This window comes from Guyanagaster necrorhizus, assembly GCF_019112545.1.
Source record: "Guyanagaster necrorhizus MCA 3950 unplaced genomic scaffold BT62scaffold_8, whole genome shotgun sequence".
In the NCBI taxonomy this organism is placed as follows: domain Eukaryota; kingdom Fungi; phylum Basidiomycota; class Agaricomycetes; order Agaricales; family Physalacriaceae; genus Guyanagaster; species Guyanagaster necrorhizus.
In genome coordinates, this window is record NW_025064887.1 from 1,165,554 (window position 1) to 1,187,504 (window position 21,951).

The following is a 21,951-nucleotide window of genomic DNA, read 5'->3' on the forward strand; positions in this document are numbered from 1 at the left end:
AAAGGCAAAGTCAGATATTAATTGGATTTCTGAGCTAGGAAACCCTAACCTTGCTGGTATTGCTTATCGTGTTATATGTCTTGGCAGTCTTGGCATTCCCACACATAATTTCAAATGACGTCACCTTATGATTATCACATAATGAACGCGTCGCGTATTGATCACATGACGTTTTCGGCTTGCCTAGCGACCACGACCACCTGTTTGCTCGCCTACACTCCTTTGGACCCTTCAGCCATGCAGAACCAGCTCAACAAGACTGAAACGCAGGCAATATCGTCTGCGCAGAGTCTTGCATCGGTCCAGACGTTGTTAAAAGCGGGATTGGGGTGCATAACCTTTATGAGGTGAGTACGATTTTCTTATTCACGCTACGCCTTTACCTTATGGCTGCTCAGGGATCTTCTCCCTCACGATAACTTCTCAGAGAGTGAGCTTCAGTCTGCCTTGTTGTCGGCATGAGGTTGATGTGTGACCCAGGTCATTTCGTCACATCTGAAGAGAGCACCTCGCAAGATTCGTCGGGAAGTTTCTCGTCCCTTGACCTGCAGAAGAAACGAAATGTTAACAGTTTTAAAATTATGGTATGTCATTTCAGGTGGTGTTTAGATTATATCTGTGTTTGAGGCAGAAATGTAGACGATGACAAGAGGATATACCGATGAAGCCGATCGGTTGTTGAACTATTTGGTAAGTACTCTTCTGTATGCTCCACGTGCCGCCATTTTATCTCTTTGTAGGAATATGGAGTATTTGACGCCCTCCAGAAGCAGTATTTGCGTACTTTCATCTTCGCCGTTTACCTCGTAAGTTTTTTTCGGACCTCATTTTGGCTTTGGTGTTCATATTTCGTTAGGATAGCAAGGATCCCAACAAGTATGTGCGCATATATGGAGCTTATCATGCGTATAACTGACAATTACGTCGAAAGCATCATCGAAGCATACATATTCAACTTCCAGGTAAACAGATCCTAATCGAAGGGCTTCCTTTTTTCTTACTCTTTTTAGTATCATAAACTTCCCGGAACTGACACCACTGTCCCTGTCATGACACTTGGCGACGATACAAAGCGCACGCCACTCAGAGGGTTCAACGCTAGACAGAAAGATCCTGTCGCTGAGGCAGTGAGAAAAGGGAAGCAACCTACACTTCGAGATGTTAAAAGAAGTGTTAAGGCACGCAGTAATCTCCACATATTACTTCCTGCTGAAAAATGACCTGCTGTCTAGACCCTGTTGAAAACGTTAATCACATCGATGACACAAATGGACGTTCTTCCAAGTGAGCTAATCTGGAACTATCTAATACCTCCAAAGTATTAATTTTGCAGAGCGTCGGTTTGCTTCTTTCAAAATGTTTTACACGGACGACACCCCTTCCGAATACGAGCCCCCTCATTTCATAGCTGCGGACGCGGAGAAGGATAAATGGTATTTTATGACTCATGACATGGATGAGATACCGGATAAATGGAGCGTTGGAAAGGTTGATACGGGTCATCATGCGTACGTTCTAATACCCGCGCTCTTCATCACACTCTTCAAATTCTACTTTCAGCGTAAATGTCAGCGTGACTTCTATCGCCACCTACCTCCCTTCTTCGACAGAATATGACAATGCACCATTTACTGGGACTACGACGCGCCGCGCGACCGCACCTGGCCTCTCTCCCGCTGAAGAGGCATCGCTACGTATGGAGCAAGCCGCCAAGCAGAAAGAAGACGCTGAAAATAGAAATATCGTCTGGTCAGCAGAAGATGTGATGTGTGAGGAAGACGCAGACGGAGAGGATGAGGCTGATTTCGTGCAGCAGCCTGACGGTACATATGTTGCTAGAATGATCCGGCAAGAGGCGAAACCTATACCGATAGGCGTCAGAACAGATGGTGGCTGCATCGAACCGATACCAGCAGAGATGATGCCCGCTGACGAGGAAGTCTTTGGTGGGTCAACCCAGACTGTGCCGACGCGTCTCAATGATATGGTAAGAGTGTGCTCAATCTTATGATCACTTGTTGGCACTTAACGCTGTTTTGTAGCTCGCGAAGAAGGCTGCGGAAGTCGTTATGATCGACGAGACGCAACCCGTGGGTGATCATACCCCAAAACTTGGATGTCTCGCTTCGGAGAGGGAGAAGTCTACCTCCATTCAGCCCCGAGACAATTTACTTGACTTCTCCCCGATGCAACCTTGCCTCGGCTCGAGATTAACGACTCCTTCTCCTGGATCCCCACTGCGCAGCATTCCTGATAATAATGACATAGACACACAGCTATTGCAGAAGCTAGTGTTAAGTGCCAATAATGGAGACGATACTGAGATGCTAGGTGCGACGATTAGATACTACCTATTACTTGTTACTTGCCATCTCTCAGATATGGAGACGCAAGCACTAGATTATTGCCATCCCTCAGAGGGTATACAATCATACGGGCCAAGTAATCAAAGCGTCCCCGAGGTCATCGACGCCGATACTGCAACACCAAAGCAGGCGAAAAAAATCAAATGCGACACTGACGTCGTTGAATGCGAATGTGGTGTTTTTGTGCGTCGTGATTCGGATCCCTCCTACAGCTTCTCATGTTCAAGCCGCAGTTCGAGGACAGCTGCTGCCTATGTGAAGGCGGTTGCCAGCGCTGGTACCATGTCTGGTAAGTGCACGGTCATACAACACGTCAACCTTATTTTCTGACCATTTTCTAGGTGCATGGGGTATGTAACTACCTCTTACCCCATCAATTCACTTTAAGCTTCTCAGATATCATTCCGCCCAAGATCCACGCCTTCCGGAACTGTTTATCTGTTTTGACTGTCGTGTGCGCGCCGACCCATCGTGGGGGTTGATTAAAATGGACCTTTTTTCCACGATGCTGTCCAAATTCAGAGAACTAGCAACTTTCAGGTGTCGAGTTTCCGAAAATTTTCTCATCTCCTGTTGACTTGTTTCCAGGCGAGCGGTCAAAATTGCTGAGAAATTTGAACCCGAAACAGCTGCTCAGTTCACGAAGCGAATGGGTATAATCTTATCGATCCTGTGTGAATAGATCTTGATTCGACATCACAGGATGCGAGAACAATCTTGGTAAACAGTTGTTCAAACGCCTGGAGATTGAAAGTATGCAGGGCTGTTTGACGTATTTCTCTGGCAATTGCTGACGATCTTCTCAGACTTCATAATCGAGCATGAGACTGTCGTCAATGATATTGGTCTCACGGAGAGTCTAGCTCGGAACGGTAAAGGTAAAGGTAAGACGAAAGGAAAGCAAACGAAAACTCGGAGAAACGTCCAAAAAGCGAAATATGTTTTTAATCGTCAATCGAAACATTCCAAGGAATATTCAGATTATTTCGACCCAAGTCACGAAGCGGAGAGTCGCCTCTTAGGCTTGCTACAAACGGTTAGTGATGTCCTATCAACCTAGAACGACATACATAGTAACCCACTCCAGAAATCAAGCGCGAGGTCACGCCCTGACCTGTCGACAATAAAACCTCAGATTACCCCGCTGCCTCCGGCCAAAGTTCTCGTGAATGACACGCAGACTCAGGACGACCTTGATACTCAGACGGCGCTACCTTCGTTATCCGCCGACAAGTTGAAACGATCTACACTTGACGAAGACTCGAGACCCAGGAAGAGGGTGAAAGTTTCTGTAGCGCCTGGTGTCGATCTGGCGGAGTGACATGCTGGTTCTTTGGTCTTTGGTTATTCTTTTGCTTCGGAACGCTCTGTGCTTGCTGTCTTGTTCACATCACTTCTAGCGGGATGCTGCCGAGAAAAGTGTATTGTTGCTATGTCACCGCCTGTTCAACCCAAGATTGCAGAAATGTATCGATATCATTGCTGATAGACGTCTAGACCATCATCAGGGTTTACGTAGTTCAAAGTAGTCGATGTTCATGTCATCAAAGTGCAATGACCATGCCGCACGGATTAACAACCTGTCCTGTTCTGTGGGAGAAAGGTGCAACATTAACAAGTCTCACTGATGTCTAGGCACTTTAGCTTCATCCGGGCCAAGGAGATCCTTAAATTCAATGCTCTCCAGATTTGTGACTGGACCAGAAGCTGCGCCTATAGTTGCCGCCACCTCTAGGACAATGGTACTCTTTATCGGTGTATGTACCTTTAGTGCCATATGAACCTCAGGTGCTAAAAATGGTTCCTTCAGCTCCACTAGAAAGGGACTATCGTGCACCTTGAAGCAACGAAAAGATCAGAAATCTGAATGCCATTATTCTGAGCCAGTTTCAGACTGGCGCTGCGAACGAGTCAGATCTACTTTTTACCTTTGAGAATACGGAATGCACCAGTCGGAAAAACGCCAGTTTCATTAGGACTAGCAGGACCAATGGTACCAATTGAAATATTGTGGACGTTCAGTTCCTTGTCCTGCTGCACGTTTTTGGCAGAATATGGTCGTCCAGATTGCGTTTCAGCCTAGGTAAGCAACAGAAGCAGAGGAGAAGTGGCGACATACAATCCGTGAAGTTCTCATAATGCTTCTCAAGTTAAGTCTCCGCGCCTCTGACATATTCGACCTGGTAAAGACGTCCTTAAGACGAGAAACCAGTGTTGTTATCGCAAAAATTACCACTGGAATGCATAGCCTGTCAGAAGCATCGACGGGTTGGGCCCTCCGGTAGAGACTTTACTTGATGGGGGATCGACAGACGCACGAAAAAGGCAGCACTCATTTTGACATGGCGCGGGAATTTCCAGAGAAGACGCGTTCTCTCGAATCCCAACGACGACCTTCATGGAAATTACATATCTTGCCTCTGCCGAGCGCGTTTTTTGTCTCTACGACATCTCCAGTACGTTTCAAGTGCGTTATTCACGGATAAATACTTATATGTATCTACGTACGTTCGGAGATTTTTATGGGGTTCGAATTCCGACGCACAGAGCCTCACAAAATCTAAAGGAAGGAACCCATTCTAGCATAATAATTCTCTAGTTTTACTCGCTAAAGGCCAAGGATTATTATCTAAATCTCACAGGCGACAGACGGAGGAAGAGGTACGGACATCTTCAGCTAGACGGATCAACGCGAGGTTACACTAATATAGCCCCACTCTGATGGCTATCTATGAGTAAACAGCCCAACCCGGTGATTCAACCCTTGAGTCCGACTTGCATGCATCCCCTCGCCTCGTTTCCTTTTTTAAGTTTTCAGCTAATAAAGAGCTAATGTCCTCGCTTCTGGAACTTTTACTGTTGCGCCCCTTAGATATGGCCTCCACCACCCTTTGTATTGACTTTCCTGTCTTTTGTGGTCAAGGTACTGCAGTCGCCAACTCGCCCCAGGCGCGCCAGCAGGCACCCGTCGACACTTCTTCTCCTTCAGGCTCTGTTCTCCTTGCTGCATACCATGCAACATTCCAGACCGAACTGAAGACGCTCTCTTCTACAGAGCTCTCTTTCCCAAGTCGACATTGACCTATCAGGCTTCCTCACCAAAGAGTCCATCTTTGCATTACCCACCGAACGGTATATCCATAATGCAGTCATTTCTGGGACCACCCTCTTCCTCCTACAGATCTTGCGCTACCTGGCGCACATCGACGCCTGAGTTACTTCCAACGGGTCTCTCACCCCGTTCAGTAACGTTTTGAAATCTAACTCTGTACACGGAGTCGGCATCCTCGGATTTTCATCAGCGATATTGCCCCCGGCCGTTGTCGCTACCTCGTTCTCCAGCGTCTCTTTCTTCTCTAGAGCTGTGGAGGCATATCTTCTGGCTATATGGACTGATGTACGCACGCAGATTTTGCGCAGCACGACACTTTCAGGCTCGCTCCCTGAAGCCGCCTACTCTTCTTGGAGTCCTGTATTTGTAAGATTGAACAAACAAGATGTGGAGGTTGCTATTTCAGAATTCTCAAAGGTCAGATCCTTCGCACCGTTTTTCATCTCCATTACTGATCATTTGGCAGACCATCGCGGAACCATCCCCTCTTTATGTCACAGCAACAATGGATGCTAATTCCGTTACTATATCAGGTCGCCCCGATACACTCTCTACGTTTTCTGAGCGTGTTACAGCACACTCGTCAGCAGCTAGTATCGTTGTACATAAGACAACGCTCGACACCTTGTACCACGCGCCACTTCATGTGGCGGGGACCCGGGAGGAGATCCTTGCCGGCGTTGTTCGGAGAGACATTCAATTCCCGCAAATGGCGGATATCCATGTTCCCTTTCCGCTCCATGTTCACCGGCAAGGCGTTGAAGAGGGATGAGACCAGGTCACTTGTTGAGCTCATTGTGGATATGGTTCTTTCCCAACCTGTCAACTGGGACTTGGTGACTTTAGGTGTTCTCAAGGACCTTCCCAATGATGCGTCTGTGCCCCTGCTTAACGTCGGGCCCGGAACAGGTCTCTGTCGCGGTATTGAAAGGGCGTCATGCAAAGAGCGTGTAAAACTGCTCGATCTTACAGCATTGGACGCGAAGAGCCATCGAAAGGAAAGAGGGAAGATATCGCTGCCGTCGCGATGGCCGTCAATATGCCGGGAACTCCAACGTCTCTAAGCTCTGGGAAGTGTTGGAACAAGGTCTTAACACAATCAGTGAGGTGCTTAAACTTTGTTTCCATTTTATTCGTTATTTGCTTACATCTGGATGGTTCCTTAAGATTCCTGAGAACCGCTTCAAAGTGTCCGATTACAGTGAAGCTAAGAACCCGAAGCGGCAAATGAAGGCACACACCGGTAACTTCATCGAAGGTGCCGATGGATTCGATAACCACTTCTTCAAGATCAGTCCTAGGGAGGCAAAGAGCATGGATCCTCAGTAGCGGGTCCTACTTCATACCACCTACGAAGCCCTAGAAGATGCCGACTATGTTCCAAATGCGACTCCCTCATTCAATCTGGATACTTTTGGATGCTACATCGGTGTAGCTACCCATCATTACTTGCAAAATCTACGTGATGATATTGACGTGTACTATAATACCGGTAAGTTCTCACACGTTCTCACTTTCTGCGGCCTCCTTTGCTTATGCATGACTAGGCGCTTTGAAAGCGTTCTTGAGCGGATACCTGTCATATTCAATGCAGCTCAGCGGTCCCTCTATCGCTGTACCATTCCCTGTCTTATCTCCCTTCATGGTGTTGCCCCTTTAGACGCGGACAACACGATCATTGACAGAGTCCATACCACTTGGGACCCTTCTCATGACGGTCAGACGAGGATGGCACTCTTGAATGACTTTGGTGCTGCTGGTTCGAACAATACGCGTTCCAGGGCTAGACCGCCAGCATCAATAGGTAAGTTACGAGATAATTATTTTTGGGAGATGATGTCAGCCTGAACTCATTGGCTTCAGCGCAGCAAGGTGTTGTAGTGAGTTCTGTGACATCTGAACAGTACACAGAAATTAATTACATCCAAGTTAAAATCGTTCGATTTTGAGCATCAACTTGTTGATATGCCTCGCAACACTCGGATCTTGGTCGTCCATGGCCGTCTTGACCAAATTATACCATTTTCATTTGGACAGGTGAGGTGACAATATTCCCGTCAGGTTTTCCGTTCCGCTGACATCAGTCTCTGTGGCACCATCGACACTACAAGTTGCATTCCCCAGATATGTTACAGTTACTTTATTACCAGATCAGACAGTAATCAGTTATTCGAACGAGGACTGACGGACAATTTATGCAATGCCGGTGCCCCATGTTATCCGGTGAAAGGCCGTATCCATTGTATTGAAATCCAAGACGACACTATGGCAGTTGGAGGCGGTACGGGATGCTCGTGTCCAGGAAGCTTAGTCCTTTCGTCAAGCGTGACCAAGCTATGAAGAACCTCTTCATCAGCGTCCGCCCTCTTGAATACTACTCGAGGATGAAACAGAGGTGTGGGAACGACCACTATCTGGGTATCTGGAAATCTGAGCGGCTCAATAATCGAGGATGGCATGGTGGTGATATCAAACCGGACGGCAAAACGACAGTCATACAAGAGAGTCCACGAAGGATCCCCAGAGTTAAACGCTTTCTGCAATGAGGCTGTGACATCATAATATAGAGGGTTTGGTTCGATGAAATCCAGCTCTTTCTGTGTCGGAGGTTGTCGGGAAGCCGTCCATCCAACGAGTTGTCCTGGTTCCCGCTTCGACATCTTTGGTAGTTCCTTGATTCCATGGGGGCTGAAGATAACCGACGTCCACTTGACGCCTGAACCAGCAACGAAGTTTCGCGTGACATACGGATCCGATTTCAGCTTGGCCAGAATGAGCTCCAGAGTCCGCATTCGACGCATACTTGTGGAACGCAGAGACCCCCAGGGATGAGGGGACACATACCGCAAAATCCGCAAAACGACATAAAGCTGTAACCTTGGCGGGATACGTTGATAATTGTGCTCGGTGATAGCAAACGTGCCGATAGGTGAGGGTTGTTTCATTTCGCTGAGCACACCTTCCACTGCATGGAAGACATCAGAGTATAATCGAAATTGTTCAGATATAACACCGACCTTCAAGGTCCATATTACGAACCATAATTCCGAGAGATTTCACGGACGCGCGCAGCTGCTCGGGCCCTATAGAACTGGTGTTTATCATAGCCGTTTTTGAGAGCTCCTCGCCGACTTTTTCCAATTCAGCCACATGTTCACCCGGAAGATTTGCACCCTTGGCATATACCTAATAATGAAGGGTAAAATGACGTGAACGAGGGCGGCAGAAATCATCCCACCTTCACGTCTGTTTCACCAGAAGCCAAGAATCCGCGAACGGCATTACGCAAGGTCAATGATGGCTGGAAATTTGTCGGGTCGATCACGTATTCAAGTTGGTTGGATTCGCAGGTAGCCAACAACCTATCCTTGACGAAGAGATGAAAATTTGACAGATGACCAATTTTGGGACTGACATACCTTCGGTATGTCAAGCAGAGGCCGAACAATCCATTTATGCATCCCAGCGAGACCTGTCCAGCCAATGTGGCCCAATTTCTCGCTAACACCCATACCCCATCTTCGAAAAGGCTTCATCCCCGCGGCACCATATGCTTTTGACCCTTTTGCAAGACGCATCAAAGACGTTTCGACCTGGTCATCCATGTGATGACCAAAAGCAATGATATCAGACCCCGACCGTTCCATTCCTCTGTGCAGCAACTCATAACGCGCCAATCTAGCAACTCCCTCGACACCAATCTTTGGCAGGTCAGGATACTTTTCCAGGTTCCAAGGGATGGACATTCCATAATGCCCAACACCCATCGCTACCGCACGCTGAGCACATAGCCCTGCCATGCTCGTAGAGCATTCTTGCAGACCGTGGTCGACAGATATCGAGACGATGCGCATAGGATACGCAGCGCCTGACTTTTCTCCATTTTGTTTCGCGAGGTCATCGACATATCGCTTGAGCAGGAACACTAGAGCTGTTGAATCTGGGCCCCCAGAGTTGGCGACGGCTGGTAAATCGTAAAGTCAGTACAGGGTCAAGAACGTATACTAGCACAGTTACCTATGGTTCTACACCATCCGGACGGTGGCACACATCGCATAAAAGAATGAGCAAACTCTTCCCGCGACACAGGGAGCGTCTTCTGCGCAAAGGTGTACGCATTCCGTTGCATGTAGTGGAGAAGGGACACGGTACCTGCTCGGGAGGCCGATGCCAAATATATGAACGTTCCAGATTTGGACACAACCGCAAATTAGAAGCGGAAGTCAACTATGCAATAAAAACAGATATGGATGTATACAATACGAATTGTAGAGCAAGTACATTGCAAGATAGCGAACAAGCGGAAGATCCATCGTCCATTCACCGTCCCATGCACTATCCGTGAATATGTAAAACAACGCGCAGAAAATTGAAACAGAGGAAGGAAAGATCGTAAAGACGTGAAGAAACGCCAGGAAGGCTTTTGGCAGATAGTTTGGACAGGGCTTGAAAACAAAAGAAATGTACGTACAGCCATAGATTATAGATTGAGAACACTAGCAATCATACAAAAGGGAAGTTAAGAACCAAGACCCATATTAGTGAGAGGATGGGAAGGCACCGACGTTGTCGGTTTCTATACAACGACGATATCGGCAGTGGCCTTGTCTTATTTCAATATCATTAAAAACCAGGCATTCCTATGAATCCCTGTCCTGGACCTTGAGGACCGGGAGAAGTGTTCCTCATCACGCTCTGGTGCATCACTTGCGGCATGCCGAACTGGTTCCCGATGTTCATTCCCATCATCTGCATCTGCATCATGGGAGTCATCTGAGGCATCTGATATGCCATGGCATTGGGGTTCGCTGCGAACATATTTTGCTGTTGAGCTTGCTGGGGCTGAGGAATCGGTGATACGCTTTGTAGAGGTGGCGAATGCATCCCTCCGCTTGAGCTGCTGATACTAGGAGAAGATGGTCCGGACTGGGCTTGCATCTTCTGCATCGCCTGAAGCTGTGACGGCGACCAAGATCAGCGGCGATCATCGAAGCTGAGAGTGGACATCTCACCTCGTAGAAAGCAAAGTCCTGCAACAAGGATGTTCTCGCGGGATGTGAGTGGAATATCCTCAGCATCTCATGTCCAGCATCAGGTAGAAGCTCTTGGGTGTCCCTGGAATTGGTGACAGGTTTTCGCTCTTGTGTATTGCTAGAAGAGGGAAAACAGGTTAACAAAAGCTATTATCAACAAGTTTGGACATACTTTAGCTTGATGTGGCGTAAATTGAAATTGGGAATATCTCGAACAAAGATCCATCGTACTTTGAATACACCCTTCCATTTATCGGAAGCCCAAACCGTACTGCTTCGGGTGTAGTCGACCTATCGCATGCCCTTGTGAGTAAGAGCAAAATAACTACATCAAAATATCCTACCGGTGTCAACATTTCAGCCATGCCACAGAAATGTCCGCTGTCATTGAGATAAGATGGATGAATCACAGAAAGCCGGAGAGTAAACTGACCTCGCGTTGACACTGAAGAACAGGTAAATGGGACCACGTCCCGCACATTCCTTGAACGCCTTGTCGAGCCGCTTGTTCCCCGGATCCGTTGAACTCCAAATCTCATATTTTAAAGATTTGTGAACGTCATCCTCAGTGTACGATTTGATAACGAAAAACCGTGCCTAAAAATAATCAGTCACAACGCAGGGCGGAGTACATCAAAAAGGGTAAATCACAAATTGGGGCCTAGTCTCAAAGTTTCCTGGATTGTATCCTTTCGTTGCGATCAGCGAGGGAACATCAATGGGCGTGCTAGCGAATGGACCTTGGGTGGGAGTCTGACCACTTCCACCGCTTTGTCCCTGCGAAAAGTTCGTGGCGACACCCAATCCTGGTCGCTGTTGCTGCTGCTGAAGATACTGCGCTGGAATCGTAGGTACGCTTGGAATACCAGACCCACTACTGGAACTGCTCGCGGACCTGCCGTGGCCTTGTTGGTAACCATACTGCAGATTGGGGTTAGACGAGCGGCCGGTGACACCCCTATCCTTTTGTTCCCAATTCGCGGCGCCTGCAGATTGAGACTGCTGCCCCTGTTGTTGATACTGTTGGAAACCGCTTCCGGTTGTAGGCTGAGAAAGTGGAGTCTTCCGTCCGTCATTATCGGCCATGAGCTGTAGTTTCCGTCCATTGTTGCCGTTTCCATTGTTGCCGTCCGAGTTGTTACGGCTACCAAGGGCTTGATTTGGCGATGGATGGGCAGGATTGAACCGCGGTGGATGGTTGCTCTGTCCTCCAGGTTGATAGTTACCACCGTACACGGTTTGACCGTTACCTCCGTTGTTGGAGATATCCAAAGCCGATAGAGCGCGCTGGACATCGTCCATAGGCAAGTTGTTATTCAAACTGCCGCTGCTACTCGTGGAAAATCCAGATCCACCAGTGGCTCTCCATTCATTGTTAGAGGACCAAGGAGAAGAACGACCAACAGGACTCGTAGGACCACCATACTGCTTGCCGTAATAGTCCTCCTCGTAACCAGCCGGGTCCTCTGAGTAAGAATACTCCTCTTCTTCAGCCGCAGCAACAATGACATCTTGCGAAGGGGGAGGATGAACGGGTGTTGGTGTTTGCAGCGTACCAGAACGTTTGAGGGTAGATGAAGCCATTTTGGGGCGGGTGCCGCCCGCGCCCTGGGCACCATAGGTAAGAGAAACATGTCGACGGACGCCGGAAGCGGCAAGTGGAGGGGATGGGACGGTGGGGTTGCTGTATACATCTACAGCGTCACCAGGAGCCGGCTGCGCTGGCAGTGAGACAGAAGCCAGTCATAAAGTAGAAAAAAACATACCTCCTCTTCATGAGCAGAATAACCACCGATTTCCCGTTCCCACTCTTCCTCGTCGCCTTCGTGACCAGCAATGGCGGTGAGACTGTTCAGCGTCTTCGGCGTCAAAGTACCAGACTTGGTACTAGAGCTTTGGAAGGCTGCAATGTGCCATGAGATAGATCCCCAGGTGATGCAGTTGCCCAGATAATGAGACGTACCTCGGTGATATCGAGTAGGCAACGAGCTTTGTCGATGCAGCGAGCTCTTTTCTCCAACGGCTCCCACGCCGCCAACCCATTCTTCGCCAACATACTCGTCCTCATTCCAGAGATCAGGATTCTGCGATTCTTCCGAGATCGTTTCCCTGGCGGCGCTACGAGTAGAACGAGATGCAGCCGTAATCGTATGGTGTCGCCGTACCCCGCCCGAATTTGCCGTCGACACTGGAGGATCCGCTGGCACAGGCGGATTGGTAGGTGAGGACATGGTGGTTACGGAAGAACAACCAGCGCTGGTTGGCAAAACGCTAAGCTGCAGATCAAAGGAAGAACGTGGGGTGAAGCTAAGATCTCAGAAGGAAATAACGACCGCAAACTTCTGATTCTGATGACACTGTCTCTCTCTTTAGACGATTTGCTTGATTTATTTCTACTCTCTGTTCATTCTGTACAGTACCCGGATTGCTTTGAAAATTCGTTTCACACATAATGAACCTTGGCAATAAGCATGCGTTCGATGTGGAAAGATCTGCCTCGTGTGAAGAGAATCGGAACCTCGGTCGTTCCTGGCCTCATCACGACAATCGATAAGATTCTGGATTATTTTCAATAGCGTGGGTTTACGGATACTTTTATCCTTTGAAACCGTAGACGGTAGATCAGGACCATCACGCGGCAAAAACAAAGTCTGACTCTTACAATGTTCATGTAAAATAGACATCATAGCGCCGTTGACCAGCTCAAAATGAAGGGGGAAAACAAAGTAGAAAAAAGACAGGGAGAAACTTCCCCTGGATGGACGTAAGTCTGCTTAATCCAGAGCTCCTTGAGCTAGGATACTGCACAGCCTTTGTACATAATACGGTACCAAACACTCCCTGAGCCAGCCCGATATCGATTCAAGCAGGATGGCGTCAGGAGATATTCCGAGTATAGTAAATGTTAGTAATATGAGGCTCGAGCTCCGTCCAGCAGACAGGACACTATCACCTAGCTACTGCTCAAAGGACGACAGATACGAATAATCGATCCATGATGGATGCTCCAGGAAGACCTTGTCAACCGTGAAATTTTGTGCTTCGTCAAAAGTTAAAATATGCTCCAGCGAAATGCGAGAAGAAGTATTGCCCCCAGGCCCTGTATAGTATGATTTAGATGCAAGCAAAAGAGGGGGAAAGAAACAGCTCACCTGAAGAGTTGAACTCGGCGTAAAATGTCGTGTTCAGAATCTCGGGTCTGGGATCTTGTCAGCGAAAATCAATAGGAGCGTCGGATCGTACCTGGCAGAATCAAAGGGAGTCCACCCAGCGGGCTGGATAATATTTTCCATGTAAGTGCTAAGATACACAGTAGTGGCCAGGTCATTCCAAGGCCGACCTTTGGTTCAAAAGTGGGTCTCCAAGGTGCGGGGCATCAAAAGATCATACATACATACCAAGGTAACACTTCTCGGTTATGTCGGTAGTCGCGTTCGCATCGGGAGACTATGGAAGGTAGTAAGGAAAGACTGAGCACGGCATGAAGGACATCTTACTCGAATGATCCGAGAGTCAGAAATGTATGCACCGTACCGGTTTCCGGGTGCATCTGTTAAATTTGTTCCTTTCCACGCGACGATACCGCCACCGCACGCGCGATTAGCAAGAACAACGTTCTGAAACCAGCTAGACGACGAGAGATTGAGAGAAGCGACAAAGTGAAGCGCATGGACTCACGCAGTGCCGAATCCGAAAAGATCTGTCGCACGGAATCGGAAAAAGAAAGGCAAAGTACCAACAATAGCACTCACAGTCTGTTTGGCCGTATATGACGCTATCGAAGACATATGTGCTTCCATTCCGGCCGGTGTACCATGTATCTTGATAGCTAGCAAACGAGCATCCGTAGAAAGAGGCGTTTGCGTAAGAAATATCCGTCACCAGGGCTTGCGAAATAGCGTAGTTCGCCTTAATGTGACCACAAGTCAAACATAAACAGGGAAGCGAAAGAACACGACTAACTGCGCGGTTCTGAAAATCGATATTATACGCCTTGAAGTCAGTGTTTCCGAAGAGCGGCTGTAAGGGAGCGCCGGTAGGGCCAGAGCCAATCAACGCAGCCTCATACGAGGGCGCGACGGTCAGCACAGCAGAGTCAGCATCATCCATTCCAGTATGGACGAACTCGTTATTCCATACTTGGACTAGGTTCGAAGCAGACCCATTGGCGAATGGCACTATCGTGTCCCCAGCTGGCAGTTGGCCCTAGATGAAGATTGAGTTTCACGTTTCGGCCGAAAGACAGAGACGGACTAAGAGAGTTAGAGGGCCCTTGCGAGTAATGTTGAGAGCCTCTTGATACTGTCCCTCCGCAATTAATATCGTCGCGTGACCCAGGTCCGGTCTGAGTGATTATGATAGTCAATTGAAGCTCGTACTAGAGTGCTGATCATACAAAGACAGAATCGCATCTTGGATACTGCTGAAAGATGCATCAGGATCTATGTTGTCATTCGATACCAAGATAGTTCTGGGTGGACAGCCGGACAGCGTTGATTGGGTTGCAGGCTTCTGCACCTGACATGGTAGTAACGAGGGGGAAAATGCCAGAGTATACGGTAGGACCGCTGTTGCTACGTAGAGAAAGAACATGGCTTCACAACTTATTCAGCTCGATTCCAAAGAAGTACTGCCTGATGTCATGAGTGCGAAGACCCATGACGCATATTGGTCGGCCCGTTAAGTGTACGGACCGAGTTGTAGTAGTTACACCCCGGAAAGTGAGCCATGCAGAGAATGCTTCGGATGCCACATGAACTTAGAGACTTGCCGCGATTCGCAAATCGTGACGAGTAAAATCAGATGCTGTAGTACTTTTTAAGGAAATCCTGGACACACAGTTCAGATATTCAGCATTACAAGACGACTTACTATCAAATAAGTATCAGAAGCAAAATCGGATAGCATGGATGTGAAAGGAAGGAGCGTGGGAACTTTAAGTTGAGCGAAATGCTCAACCAAACGAATATCATTCTATGACCTTTATAATTGTGATGATATATAGACAAATGTACGTTAACATTACAGCGATGCGAATGATTCAGTTTGTGTACGAGCTGACCGTGTCGTTATATTAGTGTGTCTATATGATTAATTCATGAGGGGGAAAAACGTTATTGCGCATCCCAAAGATCCTCTCGCTTACGACGTTCCTGGGGGAGTAGCCTTTTCTACATCCCGATTCTCAGTCTTCTTCTTCTCCGAAGGTGCCTGGAGGGCATAGGTCTCGTCAACAACCCCGACCATCTCCACTTCTTGCATGAGTAGGCTGAACAAAAACCCAGCACCAGAAATCCCGACCATGGTCTGCCATACGACCTTCATACTTTTAGCAAAGGCGACCCTGACTTCTGTTTGCAAAGGTTCGGCTAACGAAGGGATGTTGGGAATGGCGGCGTATGCGATCTCACGGCCGGCCGGGAATGTGGCGAGGTAGGTAGCAGGGAGGTTGATTTTAAGTTTGTTCTACAGTAATCATGAATCAGCATAAGGATGAACAAAGACTCAATGACACTTACCTGGAGAATAGTACTTCCAATGGTTATACCCCAGGTCTGTGTAAATGCACGGGTGAACGCGAAAAGTGCCAAGGCAGAAGCTGTTCGACTGATAGGCTGAGGTGCCAGTAGCGGAAAGACGGGCGCAGAGTACTGAATCAAAAGGTCAGTACATGGTCGACGAGAGTAACGATGACACCAAACATACCACCAGACCAAGTCCAGCACTGGCAACCAGCTGATAGCCGACCCACTTCCCGGTTGAAGTATCCTCCTTGAGCAAACTAAGCAGTCCGAACCCGATCATAACCAGTGCCCACCCAGCCCAGTTGACCGGTCGGTATTTTCCTGTTATAGCAACAATGAAACCAGAGGAGAGAGCAAATGGCGCTATGATCAACGCGCTGGGCAGGAATTGGACTGCGGAACGGATGGGGGAGGCGGCAAATGAGGATTGGAAGAACACAGGTAAGTAGTACAGGACGGCTGTGAAGGTTTGGTGTTTGGTCAACGACCGATATAAGACAGAAATGCCGACAGCTTACAGATACTCGCGATGCCGTGCATGGCAGTCATTAAAATGCTAATTTCAAAGAGTAAGTCCACGCCTCATCGAGAAAAAAAGGGATACTAACGCGCTTAGGGTGGTACGGTTCTTGAGAAGGTCTGAAGGAACAGTCGGTTTGGCTGGAACCTTAACCTCATACCAGGCGAATGCACCAAGAAGAGCGAAGCCGATAATGAGAGGTGCCAACACATGCTTATCAGTCCAATGGTAGCGAATGCCTCCCCAGGTCAAGCCGATGATAGCCAAAGTAGTGCCGCAGATGACAATGAGATTTCCGCTGTAAGATACTTTTCAGTGAACGACTGAATCGATCACATTATAAATACTTACAACCAGTCAACCTTGTTCAGTTTTTCTTTTACCGTGCCCGGTGGAGTGCGCACGTTCAAGAAGAAAAATACGAGGACGAAGGCACAACCAGTAAGGGGCAAATTGAGGTCTACGCATTGGTTAGTGAGAACAGTATCCTTTCATACACAGGACTGCGCTCACAGAAGAGCCACCTCCAAGCCTTCTTTCCCTTGGAAGAAAGAGCACCACCCTATGATCGGAAGGTTACAGAGTTTAATAAAAGGTTTATCGCTTGACATACGATAGGTGGGGCGATTGCCTGTGAGATGCTCCGTAAGTCTGCATATCACATTCATACCACCAATAGAACTTACCGAGGCAAATGACCAAGTCAGACCGATCATACCTTGGTATGTTCCCCGTTCCGAGAGTGCGACCAGATCAGAAATCAAGATCTCTACAAGATTGATGATTCCACCACCACCAAGACCCTGGACGGCTGTCAAGTTCTTAGTAAGGTGACAATGCCCCAGGAATCGACATACTTCGTGCACCGATCATCATGTTCTGAAATTCACAGAATAAGTATACATCGGTGACCCACAGATTATCACAAACCATATTCTGGGCTGCCCCAGCTAAAGCGCTGCCCAAAGCGAAGAGTGCAATCGAAACCAACATAACAGGTTTTCTGCACATGAGAGATCAGAGAGGATTTAGAGACGTCCTATGAGATGCAATTCACCTGCCAAAGGCATCCGACAAACTGCCACTGAGAGGCATGATGGCTGTACTAGAGAGAGCGTATGCAGATCCAACCTGCAAATTTGCGGAAAACGATTAGATATCGGACGATATGAATGGCTGAAAATAACATGGTACTTACCCAAACATAATTGCCTTTGACATCATTCAAAGCATCGGCAATCGTCGGTAGGGCCGTTCCCACAGACGTCAAATCCAGAGCACTCAAGAAAATCGAAACGATCATGGCCACGAAACTGAGCCAAAAGTCTCGACCTTTCTTGACCGATTCGATACCCTTGGGTTCTTCAGGTCTCTTCTCGCTGACACTCTCAGGGACCTGTAGAGTCTCTGTTACAGACTCCGTAGGAGAAGGGCGCGCATACAGCGCCAAATCGTCCTGTTGAGGCGTCGTGGTTGAGGGCATGGCTGGGCTGAGAAGTGACGATGAAGGAAGATGCCAATCATCGCGGGGGTTATAACCTCTGGGATTAATTGTTCTTGACGAATTTACCGACTCGGAGTCCAAATTCTGTTAATTTCTTGCAAATTGGATTTTAGCAACATTACCCGGGGCTGCCAGGTAAGCTGGCAGCTGGTGCTTCTTCTGAAGAGTCTGAATTGTCGGGTAGCATAACTACGTTTCCCATACTTTGGTAACTGATAGAGGTGCCTGGTGCGATATGGTAGTAATAACGCTTCGCTTATAGGCCCTCAGTACAATCCGACTCGGTTTGACAATGACTGATGTGCCTAGGTGTAAAAATCAGGTGTATATTTCCATGATAACGTGCTAGTTGTTTGTAGAAGATAACCACTCACACATGAAAAAAAGGGACAACAATTAAAGGCCGCTGCTGCGACTGAGTGGCAGACGTCGCTTGTAAGACTATGTTTGTCAGAGCAGGGTAGATCTTCGTACATAACGTTCCACACTTACGAAAGAAGATATTTACGTATTTACCGCCGGTCCGACTGGTCTCGGAATTACTTTCCCGGGCCGGGACCGAAGATCTGTGATCGTTTTGATTTTGACTTGTACTTTCTGACCGGCGCCTTCGCCGAGCCTCGAGTTGGGTACAAAAACTGAATGGTGGGCTTTTGTTGCCTTCCCACTTCATCTCAAGCCTGGCAGCTTTCCGATGTCGGCCTGACGCCAGGTCCTTATCAGAATGATTACAGACAGTGACAATGCCTTGGCTTTCACGAGTAAGTGCGCAAACTTTTGTATGCGGCATAACAAGCTTTTACAACCACAGCTCTTACTTTCTTCAGGCCGCTGCGTCGACGTGCCAAGTGTTTTGGGTAGAACTTGGCCCTTAAACCGCTGTTCATAAGGGGTACGTCGATTCTAACTTTGATCGCCAAAATATTCATTGTGCTATACCCGGGGCATCTTCAGCAATCAATCGAATCATAATTATTGATTTCGGGAGGCCATGATCTGATGCAAAGTGCGAAAATTTCCTCTTTCATGCCAGCAGTTGACAATCTGAGGCTGTACCAATTGAAATGTGTCCCTTTTTCTCAAGTTTTTCTTCATCTGTTCCTGGTTCGACTTCGGTAAACAGCTAAACATGTTCGGGAGCTTTACACCAAAAATTGCTTAGAGTCTACGCAGGTCTTCATATCTGCTTAGATACTGGCAACTTTTGAATGCTGTCTGTGACACGTCAATCCAGCGTTTACTTGCGTCCCCGCCCTGTTTCTGCAGGTCCCAGTATTGCGGCCGCGGGCTTCTGCATTCATATCAACAATCGTTCTTTTCTATAGGTGGGACAGAGTAGGGTTAAATTATTCGAGCCTAGCCTTTAGAAGACGTCCCTAACTTCCTCCGGTCTTATCTTCTCCTGCTAGACGCTATAAGACAACCTTGAGGATTGGATATCCCTCATATTCATCGAGTTTTCCGATATTCCTTTGCTACACATTCTGCAATGTCCACGACCGAATCCCAAACGGTGCTGATTGTATGTGCTCGTCTTTCATAGTCGTCTCCCTCTTTTTAATGCACTATCTTAGTCGGGTGCCGGACCTTGTGGCCTTGTCACAGCCCTATCCCTTGTTCAAAATGGAATTTCTGTGCGAGTAGTCGATAAAATTTCCAAATTTCAAGTGGGGCAACGTGGTGCAGCGCTCTCTGTGAGTAGCCCAGTAGGTTACTCAGATATCATGAACTCATCACGACTTAGCCGCGAACGTTGGAACATTACAAACTTCTGGGGGTCCTAGAAGACATACAGAAGGCCGGCCCCATAATGCATTCGTTGATTTTATATGACGAAGACGGGGTCACGCACAAGAGGGAAATGCCCATGTTCCCGGTTGAAGACAATACGCCAGCCAATCCTTACGTTGGTTCCTTACGTCGCTAATCGTATATCTACTTCACTAACATTGTCATAGGGTAATGTTCTGATCATCGGCCAGGACCGTCATGAAGCCATTCTCCGACAACATTTGGCCAAGTACGATGTCCACGTTGAGCTCGGTACTGAACTTCTATCGTTTGAGCAATCGGAAGACCATGTCACAGCGACGCTTTCCAAGACGGTCGACGGAAAGAAGATAGAGGAAACAGCGGAATTCAAATGGCTGGTTGGTGCCGACGGTGCTTCTAGCATGGTACGAAAAACCCTGGGTTTGAGTTTCCTGGGCGAATCCCGGCAAGCAGAGAACTTTGTCATCGGCGACATCTACGTTAAGGATCTAGAGAAGAAACTGGACCGGAAGGTGAAATAAGGCTTCAACCCCATTATATTAACCGGTTATTGACTCGTGTCTCCCACCTTTAGATCTGGCACGTATGGGGTGACGCTTCGAAAAAGATGTAGGTCCATTTTTAAATATTCTCATGGCCTGTTCTTGAACACTGCCTTAGGGCGAGTCTGCGGCCCTATGAGATCCCCAATGACGATAGGTGTTACTACCTTGGTGGTGGTGTTGAAGCCGATCCCGATTTAATGGTATCCAGTCGAGAAGAGTTCATCAAATCTTTCTACGAAATCAGTGGTCGTACAGACATCGACTTTGGTGACCTCATCTATCTGCGACCCTATAGGTGAGACTGTAAACCTGTCCTGAACGTCGACGTTCACTCACCAATGAACTAGACCAAACGTTCGTATGGTAGATAAATTCGGCTGTGGACGAGTCTATGTTGCCGGAGGTATGATTATTAAAGCAAACAGATAAATTTCCCTTGACCCATGGTTCATAGATGCTTCTCATGTTCACAGTCCCACCGGAGCCCAAGTACGTTTCTATGACCATTGTTGAAGAAGAAAACCCCTGACATATTCCTCATTCTCCAGGGCATGAACACTGGTGTACAAGATTGTGTAAGCTATCTCAATAGTTGCAACCGAGTTTCCTTACTAACACCATCTGAAGCTGAATTTAGCATGGAAGTTGGCCATGACAGAGAAAGGTCTTGCTTCCAAGGCGCTTCTCGACTCTTACACCCATGAGCGCCTGCCCGTCGTTGCTTCCATGCTCGACAAGACCTCTGCACTTCTCCACAAGACGTTCGCGCGCACGCCAGATAACTTCGATGGTTGGAAGCGAGGCTACGAGTTGCGCCAATTCGGTGTCAACTACCGCGGAAGTCCCATTATTGTCGATGAAACACAAGCCGACTGCAGTGAGGAGGTCGATCCCTACCGTTCCGGAAACGATGGTACCGTTCGAGGTGGGGACCGTGCTCCCGACGCTCCGGGGCTGATATCGCTTGGGCAGCCAGCAGACAAGTACTCGTCCACGCTGTTCGATGTGTTTGGAGCTACTCACCACACCCTCCTTCTCTTCTCTAATGAAAAGGAGAAGCAGACCGCTATCCTTGACTCTGTCAAGCAGTATCCAACGCACATATTAAAGCGTGTCGTCATTCTTTCGGAGAACACTGAAGTCAAATCCAGCGATCTTCCCGCCGAGCTTGTATTCAAGGACAAAGACGGATATGCTTACCAGAACTACGCGATCAAGAGCAGGGATTTGGACACCATAATCGTCCGGCCGGATGGTGTTATTGGTGCTCTGGTCAACGGGGTAGTCGGTCTGAAGGCTTACTTTGACGTGGTATTTTCCTCCGATGCAGAGAAAGTGGCGGCATCGCTGATGGCTTTGACTGTGTAAAGGTTTGTGGAACTTGGAAGAGAAACGAGCGCCTAGTAGACATAGACATGTAGATTAATTTCTAATTCAATTCTTCTCTGACTACCACGGGTCGTTCGGAAATCTGGAAGCGCCGAATGTAATATATGGAATATGGGTGATATATAATGGCCGATCGAGTCGATGCTAGTAGTGAGCCACTGAAAGGCCGTAGACTTGACGACGC

The 21,951-nt window shown here is 47.9% G+C and overlaps 8 protein-coding genes across 8 annotated transcripts; 3 read left to right on the forward strand and 5 right to left on the reverse strand.

Annotated features, from left to right (window-relative positions):
- Nucleotides 1-13: 13 nt before the first annotated feature.
- Nucleotides 14-3,779, forward strand: BT62DRAFT_761316 (DNA-binding protein). Its single transcript, XM_043182180.1, has 19 exons — nucleotides 14-347; nucleotides 399-430; nucleotides 481-584; nucleotides 640-690; nucleotides 741-806; nucleotides 857-876; nucleotides 932-962; nucleotides 1,011-1,178; nucleotides 1,233-1,284; nucleotides 1,334-1,508; nucleotides 1,561-1,987; nucleotides 2,043-2,549; nucleotides 2,600-2,655; nucleotides 2,708-2,716; nucleotides 2,763-2,906; nucleotides 2,955-3,019; nucleotides 3,069-3,119; nucleotides 3,173-3,402; nucleotides 3,454-3,779. Exons 1-19 carry the CDS (start codon nucleotides 115-117, stop codon nucleotides 3,685-3,687), a joined length of 2,655 nt encoding a protein of 884 aa, XP_043041747.1. The 5' UTR covers nucleotides 14-114; the 3' UTR covers nucleotides 3,688-3,779.
- A 131-nt stretch (nucleotides 3,780-3,910) lies between these two features.
- On the reverse strand, nucleotides 3,911-4,766 carry BT62DRAFT_918665 (uncharacterized protein; the record flags this gene model as incomplete). The annotated part of the gene is made up of 5 exons (XM_043184099.1): nucleotides 3,911-3,956; nucleotides 3,992-4,181; nucleotides 4,295-4,445; nucleotides 4,486-4,546; nucleotides 4,600-4,766. The coding sequence occupies 5 exons, from the start codon at nucleotides 4,764-4,766 to the stop codon at nucleotides 3,911-3,913; spliced, it is 615 nt and encodes a 204-aa protein (XP_043041748.1).
- Nucleotides 4,767-5,198: 432 nt separating this feature from the next.
- BT62DRAFT_1004040 (uncharacterized protein) lies at nucleotides 5,199-7,524 on the forward strand (the record flags this gene model as incomplete). The annotated part of the gene is made up of 12 exons (XM_043176997.1): nucleotides 5,199-5,360; nucleotides 5,422-5,498; nucleotides 5,548-5,606; nucleotides 5,669-5,895; nucleotides 5,945-6,202; nucleotides 6,234-6,356; nucleotides 6,410-6,580; nucleotides 6,646-6,772; nucleotides 6,836-6,956; nucleotides 7,026-7,282; nucleotides 7,342-7,358; nucleotides 7,408-7,524. 12 exons carry the CDS (start codon nucleotides 5,199-5,201, stop codon nucleotides 7,522-7,524), a joined length of 1,716 nt encoding a protein of 571 aa, XP_043041749.1.
- BT62DRAFT_966165 (adenine nucleotide alpha hydrolases-like protein) lies at nucleotides 7,505-9,607 on the reverse strand (the record flags this gene model as incomplete). Its single annotated transcript, XM_043188805.1, has 5 exons — nucleotides 7,505-8,443; nucleotides 8,496-8,664; nucleotides 8,717-8,845; nucleotides 8,898-9,442; nucleotides 9,490-9,607. 5 exons carry the CDS (start codon nucleotides 9,605-9,607, stop codon nucleotides 7,695-7,697), a joined length of 1,710 nt encoding a protein of 569 aa, XP_043041750.1. The 3' UTR covers nucleotides 7,505-7,694.
- A 46-nt stretch (nucleotides 9,608-9,653) lies between these two features.
- On the reverse strand, nucleotides 9,654-12,843 carry BT62DRAFT_930340 (YTH-domain-containing protein). Its single transcript, XM_043185907.1, has 8 exons — nucleotides 12,475-12,843; nucleotides 12,278-12,414; nucleotides 11,163-12,227; nucleotides 10,945-11,108; nucleotides 10,856-10,892; nucleotides 10,684-10,802; nucleotides 10,491-10,629; nucleotides 9,654-10,434 (listed from the first exon to the last, which is right to left on the reverse strand). Exons 1-8 carry the CDS (start codon nucleotides 12,740-12,742, stop codon nucleotides 10,102-10,104), a joined length of 2,262 nt encoding a protein of 753 aa, XP_043041751.1. The 5' UTR covers nucleotides 12,743-12,843; the 3' UTR covers nucleotides 9,654-10,101.
- A 625-nt stretch (nucleotides 12,844-13,468) lies between these two features.
- On the reverse strand, nucleotides 13,469-15,104 carry BT62DRAFT_1004042 (carbohydrate esterase family 8 protein; the record flags this gene model as incomplete). Its single annotated transcript, XM_043176998.1, has 10 exons — nucleotides 13,469-13,611; nucleotides 13,664-13,710; nucleotides 13,755-13,851; nucleotides 13,910-13,958; nucleotides 14,009-14,138; nucleotides 14,190-14,211; nucleotides 14,264-14,420; nucleotides 14,475-14,717; nucleotides 14,766-14,856; nucleotides 14,908-15,104. 10 exons carry the CDS (start codon nucleotides 15,102-15,104, stop codon nucleotides 13,469-13,471), a joined length of 1,176 nt encoding a protein of 391 aa, XP_043041752.1.
- Nucleotides 15,105-15,378: 274 nt separating this feature from the next.
- Nucleotides 15,379-18,192, reverse strand: BT62DRAFT_1059599 (iron permease). The gene is made up of 12 exons (XM_043178598.1): nucleotides 17,755-18,192; nucleotides 17,614-17,687; nucleotides 17,487-17,559; nucleotides 17,414-17,435; nucleotides 17,219-17,367; nucleotides 17,070-17,118; nucleotides 16,908-17,016; nucleotides 16,645-16,854; nucleotides 16,555-16,592; nucleotides 16,218-16,495; nucleotides 16,031-16,162; nucleotides 15,379-15,977 (listed from the first exon to the last, which is right to left on the reverse strand). The coding sequence occupies exons 1-12, from the start codon at nucleotides 18,037-18,039 to the stop codon at nucleotides 15,654-15,656; spliced, it is 1,743 nt and encodes a 580-aa protein (XP_043041753.1). The 5' UTR covers nucleotides 18,040-18,192; the 3' UTR covers nucleotides 15,379-15,653.
- A 1,357-nt stretch (nucleotides 18,193-19,549) lies between these two features.
- On the forward strand, nucleotides 19,550-21,746 carry BT62DRAFT_1004044 (uncharacterized protein; the record flags this gene model as incomplete). Its single annotated transcript, XM_043176999.1, has 10 exons — nucleotides 19,550-19,582; nucleotides 19,635-19,754; nucleotides 19,805-19,966; nucleotides 20,019-20,345; nucleotides 20,408-20,442; nucleotides 20,494-20,673; nucleotides 20,726-20,781; nucleotides 20,833-20,867; nucleotides 20,927-20,953; nucleotides 21,006-21,746. The coding sequence occupies 10 exons, from the start codon at nucleotides 19,550-19,552 to the stop codon at nucleotides 21,744-21,746; spliced, it is 1,716 nt and encodes a 571-aa protein (XP_043041754.1).
- Between the last annotated feature and the right edge of the window lie 205 nt (nucleotides 21,747-21,951).

Bases quoted from the DNA above. Each gene is read 5' to 3' on its own strand.
- BT62DRAFT_1059599 (XM_043178598.1), bottom strand. From the start codon at position 18,039: ATGCCCTCAACCACGACGCCTCAACAGGACGATTTGGCGCTGTATGCG. The intron at 16,163-16,217 runs GTATGTTTGGTG...CTTTTGATTCAG, and splicing joins GTGCTGGACTTGGTCTGGTG to TACTCTGCGCCCGTCTTTCC. The intron at 15,978-16,030 runs GTAAGTGTCATT...TGATTACTGTAG, and splicing joins TTGGAAGTACTATTCTCCAG to AACAAACTTAAAATCAACCT.
- BT62DRAFT_930340 (XM_043185907.1), bottom strand. From the start codon at position 12,742: ATGTCCTCACCTACCAATCCGCCTGTGCCAGCGGATCCTCCAGTGTCG. The intron at 11,109-11,162 runs GTGATTTACCCT...GATTATTTTTAG, and splicing joins TTGAGACTAGGCCCCAATTT to GCACGGTTTTTCGTTATCAA. The intron at 10,630-10,683 runs GTATGTCCAAAC...TCCCTCTTCTAG, and splicing joins TTACGCCACATCAAGCTAAA to CAATACACAAGAGCGAAAAC.
- BT62DRAFT_761316 (XM_043182180.1), top strand. From the start codon at position 115: ATGACGTCACCTTATGATTATCACATAATGAACGCGTCGCGTATTGAT. The intron at 3,120-3,172 runs GTATGCAGGGCT...CGATCTTCTCAG, and splicing joins CAAACGCCTGGAGATTGAAA to ACTTCATAATCGAGCATGAG. The intron at 3,403-3,453 runs GTTAGTGATGTC...AACCCACTCCAG, and splicing joins TCTTAGGCTTGCTACAAACG to AAATCAAGCGCGAGGTCACG.